At 42.9% G+C, this 16,809-nt stretch overlaps 1 protein-coding gene across 2 annotated transcripts in view; it reads right to left on the bottom strand.

Annotated features, from left to right (window-relative positions):
• KCNAB3 (potassium voltage-gated channel subfamily A regulatory beta subunit 3) overlaps nt 1–16,809 on the bottom strand; it is a 344,630-nt gene that overhangs the window by 102,570 nt on the left and 225,251 nt on the right. For both annotated transcript variants that reach the window (XM_086946036.1, XM_086946037.1), the window contains exon 2: nt 11,733–11,776. In XM_086946036.1, the coding sequence (XP_086802162.1) occupies nt 11,733–11,776 (44 nt within the window). The remainder of the gene's footprint in view (nt 1–11,732; nt 11,777–16,809) is intronic.

The raw sequence follows: 16,809 nt of genomic DNA, 5'->3' as shown, positions 1-16,809 counted from the left end.
AAAGGGGGCAGGGTTGAGACCCCCTGACCCCCTAGCCCTTCTCAGGGGGTCCCAGAAGGACCACCAAGTGCAAAAAAATATTTATTTATTTATTTTTAAATCGCGGGGTACGCGCACAGTTTGCGTACCCTACGCGTATGGTGCGCGTACCCCGCAATTTTTTTTTATTTTTTTTTTTCTGCCCTTGGAGGTCCTTTTGGGACACCCTGAGAAGGGCTAGAGGGTTGGGGGGTCTCTACCCTGCCCCCTTTTCGTGTTTTCCACTCTTGTTTTAGGCTCTCTTGTGCCTCAGTTCTCCTGAAAAACAAGATGGTGGCCAACACTTCCTGGTTTGGACAGTTTGGAATGTTGACAGTCGACTGCCAGCCAATCAGAAACTCGCTCGCGCACGTAAGGGTACGCGTACGGTGCGCGTACGGTGAGCGCATATAGATATATAATTTGATCAAATTCAATTTTCTCAACAACTACTGGAGGGATTTTCACCAAATATAGAAAAGGCACTACTGCATACTTGTCCCTACCATTTTGCCAAGTTTGGTGTAATTCCGTTCAGCCGTTCTAAAGGTCCCATAGAAAATGCCATTTGAAAAATTTCAAATTCAATTTTCTCAAGAACTACTGGAGGGATTTTCACCAAACATAGCAAAGGCACATCTGCATACCAGGCCCTACCATTTTGCCAAGTTTAGTGTAATTCCATTCAGCCGTTCGGGCTGTAGACGTGTCTAAAGGTCCCTATGGAAATTAACATGTGGAAAACACGTTTTGGGACCCCCCTTTCGGCCCTCACTTGACGAATCCACCCGAATCTTTCAGGGAAGGAGCGGAGCGGAGCTGGCCAAAATTCTGGAAAATTACACACAGATTCCTCAATCGGCGCCAAAGTTATTCCTAATAGAATGTTGAGCGCATATAGATATATAATTTGCTCAAATTCATTTTCTCAACAACTACTGGAGGGATTTTCACCAAATATAGAAAAGGCACTACTGCATACCTGTCCCTACCATTTTGCCAAGTTTGGTGTAATTCCGTTCAGCCGTGTCTAAAGGTCCCATAGAAAATGCCATTTGAAAAATTTCAAATTCAATTTTCTCAAGAACCACTGGAGGGATTTACACCAAACATACAAAAGGCACTACTGCATACCAATCCCTACCATTTTGCCAAATCTGGTATAATTCCGTTCAGCCGTTCGAGCTGTAGCCTTGTCAGAATGTCCCTATGGAAATTAACATGGGGAAAACACGTTTTGGGACCCCCCTTTTTTCTCGGCCCCTGCTTGACAAATCCCCCTGAAACTTTCAGGGAAGGAGCGGAGCGCAGTGAGGCAAATTTAAGGAAAATTACAGGCAGATCCCTCAATCGGCCCTAAAGTTATTCCTAATAGAATGTTCAGAATTTCCTATGGTAGCTAGGTCCTAACTATATATACCTACTGGCAACCGCCAGTAGGTAATATATCAGCAAAGGACCACTTCAGGTAGGAAGGGATCGGAGGACACAGCGGGGTCTTTAACCGCTTCGATGCGTGTGACAAGGTCAGCTCGTCATGGGCGTTACCTGCGCTGTGCGTGTGACGAGTTGACCTTGTCACGTAACGCGGGATTTTTAAAATTGCAGCGCTCAGCGGGAAAACCGCTAGCGCGCATGCGGTTAAAAGCTTCTTTAATCCAGGATGCAGGGCATAATGCATTTCGGCTTGGGTGTGCCTTCGTCAGACGCCCTTTGCAAGACAGAACTTCGCCTCCCCTTCTTTTACGGTACTGGCTCCTCCCAATTGCCTGCAGCTGTAGCGAATTGTATGACACTACTGCCCCCATCATGCAATATTACGGTAAGTTTCGGTGGTGGAGTGAGGGTTAGGTAGTCCTTGGTGAGTTTTGTAAAGTACCCCAAAGAGCCTTTCTCGGGTCCCCAAACGTTCTGCCACAATCTCCTGGGTTAAACCGGGCCATACAGCGATAGTATATATATATATATATATATATATATATATATATATATATATATATATATATATATATATATATATATATATATATATATATATATATATATATATATATATATATATATATATATATATATATATATATATATATATATATATATAGCTGCACGTTTCTGTTGTCCATGAAGGTCTCAGAAAAAGAAGGCTGGCACACTGGTATCCAGTTTCAACGATTTAATACACCAAAGTCCCCCCTTCACCCCTTACATTACAGACGCGTTTCGCCTTTGCAGGCTTCGTCAGTGTAACGTTAGTGCAAACATCCGATCGCCATTTTAAAGCCATTGGCCCACATTGTATGTCTTAAACATAAAAGACGGACATTTCTGATAGACAATCTGGCGGCCATCTTGTAATGTATATATTACATTGAAGTCTTAGGCTAAAAAACAGCGAAATAATATGAAAAGTGCATAGTGCTCATTAAAAACAATAACGTTATGTTATAAAAATATATCTTCTGTATCAATACATTTAAAAAAAAAAAATATATATATATATATATATATATATATATATATATATGAAACAATTCAAACCCAGAGAGAATGAAGCAGCACACCATCCAAATGAAGTGAGAGCTTTATTAGCTTACAAACAGCGCGTTTCAGCCGTCAAGGCCTTTGTCAAGTTACCCGAGTGTGAGTGGAACAACATTTTAAATACAAACAAAACAAGGTCACGATGGACATAGAAGAGTTACTTTGTGGTGCACAGGGTAATAGATACACAATTGAACCCAAAATCCAATATATTCAGAAATATTACAAATTATAAGGGTAGCACATTGATATGATGCTCAACATGAATTATAAATGCATGAATAAAAAAAAGTATGAGCAATAATGCACTTAAAATGAGTGACGATTAGTCGCAATGCATCATGTCATCAAAGCTAAATATCATACGTGCTCTCAATATGAGAGGGATCATTCAATATACACTTAATAGCAATTACCAGGATGCGCTGTTCAATTGATAGACTAAACATAAAAATAAGCAATGTTATAAACAAAAGAATAGACATAAAAGACATGTTTCCGAATTAGACGGACACAGCGAGATAAATGCATTTGTCCCAATATAAATTTCACATGTTTCATCTGATTCAAAAAATTCAAGGAATTCAAAGAATTGCACTTTTATTAGATGTGGAATGATAAAAAGAGGAAATACAGTATACATCAGTGTTGCGCTGCAAACTACTGCTTAATTTTCAAAATCAATCTTCCATCATGTGGTCCATTGCCGTGAGATACATCGGTTATGGTGCTATTGAGTCTGGCATTTGCCTGGACTTTGGCGGTCACCATTTGGTTCTTCCTGAGCGTCCCGAATGGGCAGCATTGTCCTTACCCTGTATTCTCCGCAGTCAGTGGACCCTGTGTTATATTGTTTTACACTATCCCCATAGGGTTCTATACATTTAAGGTGCCTGGAGAGTCTCTTCATTACCCTATAATTCCTAACCACTGATTCACTTATTCACACTTTTTGCGACTTGTAGAAAGTATATACTTTTTAACCTGAGTGTATGAAGTGGGATGTACATACAAATATGATCTGTGGAGACAGTTACTGCTAAGTTATTATTTCACATTATATATGAAATAGGAGGTGTTTGGTGCATCATGTATGACATAGTGGAACAAGCAGCACCAATCTCAATGCATAGTGGTATTTATGCTCATTACCATGATACGAAATGCCAATTTGCGGACGTACTTAAGATGGAAGATTGCTTTGATTAGCTTTGATGACATGATGCATTGCGACTAATTCTCACGCAATTTAAGCAACTTATTTGCTCATACATTTTGTGATGGGGCAGCGAGCGCAAGATAAGTGGTCTTATTTTTTACATTTTATTTTCCCTTGTCGTCGTATGTCAACTTTACCCCTCCCTCCGCCCCATCACTCTTACCTGCATTGGCCATGCCTGTGCTGATGGCCCTTAAATACTAGTTCCTGAGCAGAAGTAGCTAAATCCAAGGAGGGAAACAAAATTGAACTACAAACATGTGCTGAAGTGCAGTGCTGGCTTTAGGGTGGTGCAACAGCTGCACCACGCACCAGGCTCAGTGGGGGGGGGGGGGGTCCATGTGCACTCTGGAGGAATGAGGGGGACAAAAGATACTGGTCAGGCAAGACAAGAGAAACCTGCAGAGAGTTTTGTGTACCCACCAATTTTCAGGCTGATTATAATAACAGAAAGGTGACTCTGTTTGCAAGTGGCCGAGTGTAAGTTCCTGAAGCGTTTATTGGGTGTGCAAAATGGAACCTCGAATATGGTTGTGCACAAAGAATTGGGGGTCCTATATTTGAGCAACACCTTGGCTCTTCGACCACTAACCTTCTGGCTGAAAACCTGGCGGAATTATAAATTGTTACTGACCCAGTCGATATTGAAAGAGTGTATGTCTCTTGACCACTCGCACCAGATACCATGGCTTAGTTACATTAAGACTAGCTTTGATAGATTGGGCAGAGTAGAATTATACATCAATCCCAAAATGGCGTCAACAAAAAGGACCTGGCTTGGGTCAGGGATTCCTTTTGTAGTTTAAGGAAATTGGAAAGGGAAGAGCTGGAACTGCAGAAACCCAGTGAAAACAAGGTTAACCATTGAGCCTTATCTTCTGTTTTTTTTTAGTACATTTGATCGTTTTTTGTTGACCAGGTTTCGCGTGGGATTTTTTTCACCTCCGGTTGGCTTCGCCCAGGGGATGCACCAGGGGACAGATTTTAGCATCCTGTGGCTGCAACGGTGTGTCTCCACGGGACTTGCTTTATTTTCTATTCTTTTGTAGGTTCTATGTGATCCCCGGAAAAAATGTATTGTTCCGATTTTAAGGAGGTGGAAATTTAGGCAGGCTCGCCCTGCTCTTATTTACCTACAATTGTTGCATGGAGATTCCCTCCTGTTTTTTCTTAATGTTCTTAAAGCTGCATTAAAATGTAGGGCCCCTTCTGAATAGACGGTAGCACTTTCGAGGACTATTCATCAATTTAGCACCCTGTACGTGATATAATTTCCGCCAGGATCCTGGGTATTGGTCTATTTGAATCCTTGATCCTAGGGGTCTAAGCTTTTTGCTGGGTATCTTATTTATGAATTGGTTTTAGTATGTAATGAATTGTATAATGGTTTTATGAAATTTTAATATTGTTTTTACACATGGGAACTTTTATGGTTTTGCAGCTGTAAACCGAATAAAGTTATATATCTTTTGATTTGACTCTGCTGGTTAATGCACTTAAGTGCTTAAGAGATCTGTGCTTTGTCTTGTCACAGATTTGACTCATCATAATGTAGAACAGATGGTTAATGTGCCAGCTGCAAAGCACAGCATGTCACACGCAGACCACAGGTTTGTATTCTATGTACACAGCTCACTGGGTTAGGGCTTTTGTCAGAGGGATCCTTTTATTGTTTGCAGTTCATAAGTTACAATTCTTCCAATATAGCACAGTGAGGTATGAAACAGTATCAAAGAGCTGTATGTAAACTGAAAGGCATAGCTTTAGAACATTACTATTGTTTCCCTCAATCTTGTGTTATTTTCTAGGTTACTAAAAAGGTTTCATTTGGGTAGCAATACTTTCTTATTAGTGTAGCTAACCTCACCCGCTGTATCACAACTTAAATCCTGTTTGTATTTCTCCAGACTGAGCACTCTTAAGTTATAATGCCTACCAGTATGGAAGTCATGTGACTCCTACATCCAGGAATAATGGTTCAGCACCTGTCCCCTGCCCCCTGCCCCCTGTCCCCTGTCCCCTGTCCCCCTGGGGAAAGTGGGCCTCCTGTCTCGCACCATCGGTGTGGCAGTTGGTTTGGGACACCTGTTGATTAGTAGACCCCATACTTGCCACCTCGCCCCAGAAAGACCTACTGTTGTTAATACTAGCCGCATCGGCTAATGTATCCCACTGCTTAGTAATCACTTCCCTCCACCGCCTAGCAGTTACTGATATGTAGCACTTCTAGAGGGCTGCTACTGCTACAGAGTCCCTCGGAGTCGTATTCAGGGCCTTGTGCAATGATTGATTCACTGCTGAGCATTCATGATCGAACCAGCGGGTTGTATGACGTTTCAACGCATGCTTTTACCACGCATGCCTTTACAACACAGGTATTACAACGCAAGTCGTTACAACGACTTGCGTTGGGGGGCGCTGGATAGTGGAATAGTTTAATTTTCTATTCCAACTCCAGTCCCCGTGGATAGTAGGGAAGGTGTTGGATAGAAATTAAACTATTCCCTATCCAACAGCGCCCTCCAGCGAAAGTCGTTGTAATGACTTTCGTTGTAACTCCTGCGTTGTAATGGTAGTGCGGGGTAAAAGTTTTGTTGTAAATGATGTTTCCCGAACCAGCGCCACTCTGCAAGCTCTGCTTTGCATGGCTTGAGGAGAAACTGCTTAATCCCGTGACAGAAGGCCTCAAAGGAGGCAACAATCCCCCGCTCTCCATTTCATCGGCCAAGCAATTCAAGACATGCTCCATGTTCCTTGCCAAGGCTCCTCCAGGTACTTGGACTGGGTCTGAAAGCCTCCTGAAAGGTCCTACCACAGAGTGCACTGAAGCACCTATGAGTTTTAACCCCCTCTGTGCCCAAGCTTAGGCTATGCACTGTGGCAGGTAGCAGAAGCTTCAACCCGCTAGGGTCAGTAAACCTATGTTGTGCTCAGCCTTCAGCAATATGCAGTGGGGTAGGCAGGAGGACCTACCCAATGGCCAGTTCCTGCACCCAATCGGCAGTGGGCATTAAACCCCCGCAGCGCATAATTTTCAGCTGAGCGCAGTGGGGGTTGGCCTGAGGTCAGGCCCTTTGCCCAACCAACCACATGTGGGCCACGCCACCACACCCAACCCACTGTGGACAACCCACCTCTGCAGTGTTGTGCAGTCTTTACTGGCTGCACACAACAGCTTGTTCCTTTCCTTTTTTAAATAGTAAATAATTTTTCCATTCTGCATCCAGCCAACCCCTACTGTGCTTTGCCTTCCCCCATTCACAGCGGTGCTGGTTTTCAGCCGGCCCTACGCCCTATACCGGTCCTGCAGGTGCACGCGGGTGGTACATGGTCGTTCTCATGCTTCCACCAATGGATTTTGATACAAAACCTTATCTGCTAGCATTTGTAGACTGGGCTTTGCCCCAAAACAAATGTCTGTTTGAGGTCGGCCTTAAGGAGAAGAGAAAAGTTTTGATTTCTCCACACTTTGCTGACTCTGCTTGTGTGCTGCATAGTACAGCACATATCTAAAGTGGGAAAGGTTTAAAGTATGAATCAGCATAGTATTTTATTTAAGATGGGGATCATTCCAAAGCTGTGCATGAGATGCTAGACAGCCTGTTTTCATGCCAGCGAGGGAGACATGCAGTGCAGCACGACTGCTCTGGTCGCTGTGCTATGTTGGGTGAGTTTTTAGTGAATATACCCCTTTGATTTAGCCCATGGGTCTACAAAAATGCAGTTTATTTTTTTCTAGCTCAAAGCTGGCTTGAGGGCATTGTACTACATACCTTAATATACATAGGGGCATGTCTACTAGAGAAGTGGCGGAGGGTGCCGTCAGCCTCCTTGGCTTAACGCCACGCTCCGCCACTTCTGAAACGCAGGGCTGCACCACATTTACAACAATATGGTGCAGCCCTGCATTTACCCCTGCTCTGGCGCTAGATTTAGCAGCCAAGCGCCAACGCAGCCACCCTCGCACCATAGTGCACGGGAGTCTGCATTGAGGGTAAGATTGTTTATGAGCAGGAAGATCCCCCTTCCTGCACATAAACAATCTTTAAATGATGTTTTGAAACTTCTATGTGTGCTGCGTAGCCCCTTCGCTGCTTCTGTCGGCCAACGGCCGTCGCGAGCACTACTTCCGTAGTGCTGCGCATGTCCATAGGCCGACGCGGCCCCGCCCACCTAATTAAACTGCCGCGCCACGGTTAACACAGCACAGAAAGACATTGCAAAACATTATTTTTTTATTGATTGTTTATGTGCAGGAATGGACACCTTCCTGCACATAAACAATAAAAGGTCTTTTGCTGTTTCTATGTGTGCTGCACAACACAGCATACATTGAAACAGCAAAACGGTGGAGAAATTAAACATTTCTCCTCATTGAGCCTGTTTAAGACCAAGTTTTCCATGGTCTTCATTTTTGGCACTGCCCCATATTTACGCTGCCCTTGTAAATATGGGCCAGCATCAAATTCTATGTGTTTTTCGGTGGCACACCCACCATAACACCCATTGCCCACCCCTAAGTATAGCGTGAAAGGGGGGCCTTATTTACAAGGCAGCGTTAAGCCATGTATGTAAATAAGGAAAGTCACTAAAGGTGACGTTCCTGTGGCTATCGGGGCTTGTGAATATGCCCCATATTTTGTAGGGCTATTGGTAATGTATCCTTGATGGCATTGGTGTGCCTGGCTCTGTCTGGGGAGAGGCGCTTCTAAACTGTAATATTTAAAAGGGCAGCTAGTCTCCGGGCTGCTGACAGACGCAGAAAAAGACAACTCTGCCAGACCAGACATTGGAGTGTGAAACTGTACCAGATCCTATGAACAGGAAACGGGAGAAGAGGACGTGTCATTATCACCGGCCTCTCTCATGGATATAAATTCACCTTTGACCTCCACTTTTATTCACGCACACATACACACAAATTCACACAAATACACTCTCACACATAAACACGGACTGTGTGATTGCTTCCATGCCTGTCCCCTTCCCATTTTATTTTTTCCACGTCTATATTATTTATCCTGTTTCTTCCTCTTTTTCCTTCTATTCAACAAGAAATACTTTTTTTCCAATTTTCTCCTGACATTCGGCACCTTTTGTTATGATAAAAGCAAATGCATTTTTTTGCAGTTCAGTCTTTAATTTTCTGTGGTTTTTGTGTTATGTATTTACCTCTGTACCAGACTGCTGCCCCATGTAACCTACAGTCCACCTCAATAGTAAGGATAGACACATAGGGCCCAATTACGATGTCTGTGGGACCATCACCGACAAGCATCACCGACAAGCCGTCGGTGGCGGTCCCACCAACATACAGGCCATTGGTCTGATCGCCCCATTTGGATGCAGGCGGTCGGACCGCAGAGGTCTGGTGAAAAGACTGTGGTCTCCGACAGGAACCATGATCCCATCAGGGTGGTGGTCGGAATTCTATCCCTTCAATGAAGGCGGTGTCTGGGCAGGCACTGACGTAGGGATTAGGGTGTCCCTTTCCGAATGCCATTTCATAGCAGTGCGACCGCCATGAAAAAGCAGAAAGAAACTGACATTGGGGGCCCCAAGCAGGGCCCCCGTTCCCAGTGAGTCATTGTTAAGTTGCACTGGGACCATATGTAGTGCCCCCCACACACTCATGCAGCATTTGCCAGGCAACATATGGTGCCCCCACACGGTGCATGGATGTCCACAAAGTGCTTTTTTCTACTACAGCTTGTGCTGCAGCCCTTTACCTGGGCCGCAGCACAAGCCGCAGTAGAATAAACTACTTTCCGACTGCCTGCACGGCAATCTCATCCTAATAGGGTGGATGGGACTGTTAACTTATTGTCGGCGGTCTTCTACCCGCTGCGATGGCAGTCAGCGGTCCGAGCAACAACTATCATAATTAGGGCCATAGTTGGCTTTGAACCTTACTGTAAAGGGCAGGACCAGAGCTGGGCCAGCCTATGTATCCTATCGAGAGACCCTCTTCTTTGCTCCAGGAGTGTGTCATAGCATGATGTTTGCCATGAATGTAGTGTCTCCTCTTGCCTGTCTTATAGGAGAAATGCAATATCCCCAACCATCTTAGTACCAGATATTCAAACATTAGGAATACCGATTTCCTAATTGTGAGTAGCTCCGAAGAGCAATTAGGAAATTGGTATTCGTAATGAATGAAGTACTTTTAATCCCCAATAGAGATTCCTAGTGGGTCACATGTCGACCTACCTTATGAATATTAATGAGGTAGATCGCAATTTGTGACCCATTAGGAATCGCGGCCCTAACAGGGTTGTTGGCCTGCTGAGGTCAGCAGACCACCATGTCTGTGATTGCTTTTAAATAAAGCAATCTTTATTTTTTTTAATGCAGCCCATTTTCCTTTAAGGAAAATGGGACAGGTTTAAAAAGGAATAAATGAAACTTAGAAGTTTCATATTTTAAGAGTAGGCTGTGGTCTGTGGGTCTACTGCCTGCTCTTAAAAAAAATCTTTAGGGAACACCTTCCCCTTTGCAAATGGGTTACCACCACTTTTAAACTGGTGGCAAAGTATTACTGTTAGCAAAACAGTAATAGATACCACACTGATTCGGAATTTGGAGCGGGCACTCAAAACAAGCCCTTTAAAAATACTGAATCGCAAATGGAAATTGAAATTCAGTAACAAAGATACTGAATTGAATTTTGTACTTTGAAAAAGCATTTCACAGAATTGGGCTGTTTGCAACCACAAAAATGCTTTGTACATCTGGCCCTTATACCCTCCGCCTATACTTACGCAATACAGGAATCATTGCTTTCTTTCCCAGTGGTGGAGGGGACAGGCCTACTGCACTGACCTCAGGCCATATGTTGAGTATAGAGCAAACACAAGGAGATGATGGACGGAGAGATTAAACTTTTCAGACACTCAACCCTAGTCACAGATCTGGGTTGAATCCATCATCATTCTTTAGCTCACTTCGCCACTTCATTCAGACCCAGTTCGCAGGATATGCCCTGACGTGGGTCCCTTGCTCTCTTTGCCACTGGATTCAAGCTAGCCTGACTGATGAGGGGTCTTACCCCGAAGCCGATCTCAGGATGTTTGTTTTCGGTTCAGGGAAGACCTGGCTTGGCAGTTCGGGCTGGACTGTTCCCATGAGGCACAGGGTCAAGACTGATTTGCATATAGCTGGGTCCGAACTGAAGTGACAAAGTGAGCTAAAGAACGATGATGGATTCAACCCAGATCTGTGGCTGCGGTGAGTGTCTGAAAAGTTTCAACGCTCCGTCCATCCTCTCCTTATGTTTGCTTCATATGTTGAGTATGGAATGTTCTACTGGGCAATTGCTTGCCTAAGTATGGGCTATTTTCTCACAATGCTCACTGCGTTTACAATCAGGATGTCACCTTGAAAGTCACGGGTGATAATTTGTACTGTATATGTAATTTAAAGATGTGTTTGGAGAGTGATTATACTATTTTTGGTATCTTTATTCATTAGCCCTGATGAAGCTGTGATGATGACGAAACATGTGTTGGCTAATTGGAATAAGGCTGTTTTTGGAATAAAGCAAACATAATGTTCAAGACCAAGTTCAACGTCTCAAGACTGGACTCTTAATCATTGCGTGTGGAATAAGGTTGTATCTAAGGCTACTCTCCATGTAGCAGAGGTATTTGGCTCACTCCCAACATAATAAGATACTGGTCTGGTAATACCAAAATTCATGAGGAGGAAGGGCCTCTGATGAGCCTCTCAACTTATCGCCTCAGTACGCTTATTTTTTTGGCATGGATCACATGCTCAACTCATGTATATAATGTGTGTATTCCTTGGTTTCTGCTTCACATGACGAGTGCAGATCAAGGTTTGTCTTACAGAAGAAGTACTAATACTGGCTTACTGCATGATCAAACATTTACAAAACAGCAGAAACGTGAACATAAGAAGGAAAATCTTAACAGCGGTCTGGCATGATACTTACCGAGGCCCAAGCAGGAGACGCGGAGGCCGGACTTTCCCAGGTTCCTGCAGGGAAAAAGACAGAGAGGGTTAGATGGCTCAGAAATGATGCTTCCAAGAAGACTGTTGGGTTTGAACCCAACATACAATTTGCAACAACCTCACAACAATGCAGTTATAATTGGGTGTTTGAGAACAATATCTTGTGAACATAGCTGGTTGAAAAACTTCTCTAGAGGTGGGTGGTCATGGAAAGTCATACAATTTCTAGAGGAAGTGCTAAATCTGGTACGGTTCTACAAGTTGATTTTGCTGCCCTTTGTTAATAGGAATAACAAAGAAGAAGAAATTCCAGTCTGGGACTCTACTCTGGATACAGCTCTTCTTTCAGAATTCAGGGGACTGTACATGATCTGCCAGCTCTGAATCAGCCCTATGACATTTGTCATCTATGCCACCACAGACACACACAAGTCTTGCTACCCTTCAGTAAAGTCTTGGGGTTGTGGGTTTTTATAAAGAAAGGGGTCATAAAGCTTTTGTAAAATGATATTGGTGGCATGATATGATTCAGATACTTGTGGATTGATGATAAGCTCAATGCCCAGCTTGGCCAATGTTTTCTATTTTAATCCAGGCTAGCAATCACCAAATTGAATCTCAAACTCTGCAAATACACACATTGACCATACCATGAACTGGAGATTGAATTCCTTAGTGGGTTGTGTGTACCTTCACTTGTAATTATATTCTTTCTTTTTTTCACAAATCAGATTTTTTTTGCACATTTTTAAGGCCAACAGAAGGTTTTTAGACAAAGCTCAACTGTTTCAGGTTTTGTGTGTAAACAATTCACTGTCTTTTGCAATGAGTTAACCAACGTCATTCGGCAATTGTTTCTGAGTAAGCACACAAAGAAAGTATTATTACTCATATGGCATTTACAAACTTCTTCTGAGGAAACCCGATGTAACTTACAAACATCTCAACAAAAACAACCCCATGTACAAATAGAAACAGCTCATGACGAGGAACCCAAACATAAATACAAACAGCTCACAATAACTAGCCCATGCACAACTGGAAACAGCTCACCACCAGGCACTCAAATACACCTTACAACTACAGAACAACCAATAAACAACTATAAACACCTCATAATTGCAAAGCCATGCTCAGCTACAAATAACTCCTCACATGAAACCTATAAACTAGAAACAGCTCAAGACAAAAACACCACTACAGACAGATCATTACAAGAAATTCCAAAATATGTACATGCAAATCTCAACTTAGAGTAGGACTCAGAGACAGGGTTGTGGTGAGTCATCTGATTTGTATATCCACACCTAGCTGTAGCTGTATGTCACAATTTCATCTACAAAAATGTTTGCCTGCACAAATGTCAACTCAACACTATAGATCATATCAAAATGGTCAGTATATATAGGGAACTGTAGATGAATGAATTTTAACTATTCTACTTAGCTTGACGATATAGTGCAAGCTGACACTGTGGAGTAGATATTGTTGCAGGTGAATAGTCATCCATACTGTTACCTTCCCCACCATATCTAGACTCAAAGATAAAATCACCCCATTTCATGTTTGTGGGCACCCTCCATAAAGGCCTGCATACATACCACTTTACATACAGTCAATCCCTTAAATTTTTAACACATTTGGAAAATACACAGCCTGAAGAAGGGCACATACACCTCATTTTGACCATGCACACCATCAGATGAAGGATCTATACCACACACTAAGACATCCACCATGGATAAATCCGGCACACAGGCTCACATATAACTGTCACAAGTTCACAGACACAGGCAAAATTACAAACAAAGCACCTATGAATGCACACGCCGCTTACTTCTACAATTCCATGACATACTCAACTAGGCACACATAGCACAGAAAGACATACACAACTAATACAATAACACAAACACATAACCAAATGCCACATTCAGAGGGACACGTGCTACCGACTTGCACATCTACACACAAATTCACAGCACATAGTAATAGTTCAGGCCTTGACAGACCTAGTTAGATTTTATGAGGTGGACCTTTATTTAGGGCCAACTGGTCCCTTCTGGTGAGCTGACAAACAACTTGTGTTCGGTTCACTCACAATGTGAAGGAGAATTAAAGATGCTTTTAAATCCTGTTTTTAACTTGTCACATGTAATCTGTGTACAGAGACTGAGGTCAAAAGTCAGTTTACATCTACTATTACTTTCCTTTTTCTCACTGCAATGTTCCAGGATTTTGTAAAGTGAACTGCCTGACAAACATGCTGTACAAAAAGTGTGATATGAAAAGCTGTAGGATGTCGTGTTTTATTCTAACACACATTTAAACAACTGAAATGTGAACTGAACAAATATATCAAAATACATTTTAGTAGTTATGATAGCCCTTGTTTTGTAATTCTGTGTGATGAAAAATAAATATTATAATAGGATGAAAACAAATCAGAACACTTTACTTGCTGATGTGCAAAAGATAAATATGTTTGCGGAAACCCAATTTCTACAGATTATTGTGTATACACTAATACACTATATAGTTATAAGTAAAACTGCATGTTAGTGGGGACACTTCTGGCCATTTCAATGGAACATGTGCTGTCTGTAAATGACAGTGCACTACCACCTCTTGCTTTAGTAATATATTTATTAAAAGTGAGTTTTTAAAGATGAACTGGAAAACATTCCTGCCCCTGTCCCGATGGCAATGCTATTAGTGAACTAGGAGGCAAATCAGGGACGGCCTTTGCAGGTAAGAGAGGTGACCTGGTGGGGCCGGGTGTGGAAGGATTTCAACAGACGACGATGAGAGAAAATTAATTATTTATTTATTTTTCCCTGGTGGTCGTTTGTCAAATCCCCCCTCAGCCCGGCCCCACCGCTCTTACCTGCACGGGTCGCTCCTGATGTGTACCCTATACGTGGGCAAGATTTTTATTGTGCATGGAGCAAACATTTAGTCTATTAAATTAAAGTAAATAGGTTTTTTGTACAGCAGGATGCTGAACTCACATATAAAAAGGTGTTCATGTATGTGATAATGAAGAAAAGGGTGGCTCTGCAAAATACAATATTTGCCTAGGATGACATAATGAAACCAGTGTATGGATCAAGTACAGTACAGTTAGGTTGAGTATATTACTCAAGTTACTAGACCTGCAGGTTTAATAACATTGTTAGGATTTTTCGAGAACTGGCCAGTGGTGATTTCCTCATGGTAGATGTCGCCGGTTATGAAGGTGGTACACGCTGGCAAGGAGAGCCAGTGGGGTACTCTCTTTGGGGGGTAATGTGCTCACATTAATTCAAGCCCTTGAGAAGTACTTCTCTGCATGGCATACACCCTTTAAGAGAGACCAGTGTGGAGTATATGAGGGCACGTGGCAGGGCATTATCACAATTGGCATGCAAGAGTACAAGGCTGGTCTGAAGTTACTTTCTGAGATGAAAGGTTTTAATTGTTTTTAGCAGAGAGAACTGGTATTTCTTGGCAATGTGTTCTTTGAAGGTGACTTTGGTGTGTAGGATGAATTTGAGTGACTTTGCAATGGGTGAACATTGGGGTTCGAGTCCTCCCAGATTAATTTCATTGAGACAGGTTTGGATTAGTTCTTCCTTATTGTTATTGGCCATTGTTAGGGAATTCAGGTAAGTGCTGTACAGCCAGCCCTAGGAGAGATGCATGCAGTGCTTGAGGCGTTCAATGTCTTGAGCTGAAGAGACTTTGAAGTGCAGTCATGTGTCATCAGTCTACTGGGGAATGGGGATGCTGTTATCAGTGAATAGAGTACAATTGAACCCTGAGGTTAAAGATGGTGGGAGACCAGATGGAACCCTGGAAGACTCCACAGGTAGCAGAAATCTTCTGGAGCCTGTAGATGCCCAGTTAAAAAAAGGTGTGGGCTAGATAGAAAGTGGAGAACCAGTGAATGGTTTTACCAGAGAGTCCCATTCAGTACTTTCAGGTAAGGATGAGGGTGGGTGGTCAACAGTGCTGAAAGCATTTGAGAGGTTCAGGAACATCAGGAGGCAGGGGCCACCATCCTTCTGTGGCGTGTAGGGCATCAACCGTGTTTTGTACTGTCTTGTTGCTGCAGCATGGTCTGAAGCTGGATTTGTAGTCGTGCAGGGAATGGTTGGCAATGATGTGATCTTAGAGTTGTGTCTATACTTCTTTTCTAATGATCTTGCAGAAGAAGAGTACATGAGTGATGGGTCAGTAGATGGCGAGGGCAGTAGGGTCTTGTGTGGGTTTCTTCAGGAATAGGAGGATTTGGCCTATCTTGAGAGCATCCCTGGTGGTGGCTTGAGTGAATGACTTGATTGTTGTGGTGAGTAGGGTGATGGAGTTTCTCTAGACACGTGTTTAATGTAAGAGAAGGGTAAGACACCATCTTTAAATGAAATGGCTTTGTGTGAGCTGAGGATGTAAACAAAGTCTGCACAAGATAGGGTGTTGAGAGCTGGGCACTGTGGGAATCGACGCAGAATGGTAAGTACCAGACAAGAAAGAGGCTTGGGGTTGTTGACACTTACATAGGTGCATATAACGGATATGTTTCCTTACAAAGAGCACATACAGAAGCATACACATCACATAAATACACACCCACCCACAAATGTGCACAAACATGCAAACTAATGGTGCACAAAAGCACATATAATTCACACACTTCCACCCAAGTCTAAGACAGCCATCTCCAATGCCTCATACACACACTGAGCACAGACATGTGCACCCAATTGCATATGTATACTCAACAACCAACATACAGCCACAATTAGGCAGCACATATGATGTATGTGTAACAAATCTACCACACTGAAGCAGAGGGACACATACGACACACATCTCAAAAACAACTACAAAGCACATACCGAAGCAGGCAGGAAACACCCAATCACATCCAGGGTGACATACATGCAGGCCTTGAATAGATACGAGTACAGCCTAAACAGATGGAATCTCTCTGAACTTACAAAGGTCTCCCCATGCTTGCACAGAAGTGTTCTAAGTCAGGACATTGACCTGAATACACCCTCCAATAATCGAATTTC

Source organism: Lissotriton vulgaris, chromosome 12 (assembly GCF_964263255.1).
Source record: "Lissotriton vulgaris chromosome 12, aLisVul1.2, whole genome shotgun sequence".
Classification (NCBI taxonomy): domain Eukaryota; kingdom Metazoa; phylum Chordata; class Amphibia; order Caudata; family Salamandridae; genus Lissotriton; species Lissotriton vulgaris.
The sequence above is the reverse complement of the archived record's forward strand: the minus strand, read 5'-3'. Positions and strand labels throughout refer to the sequence as shown.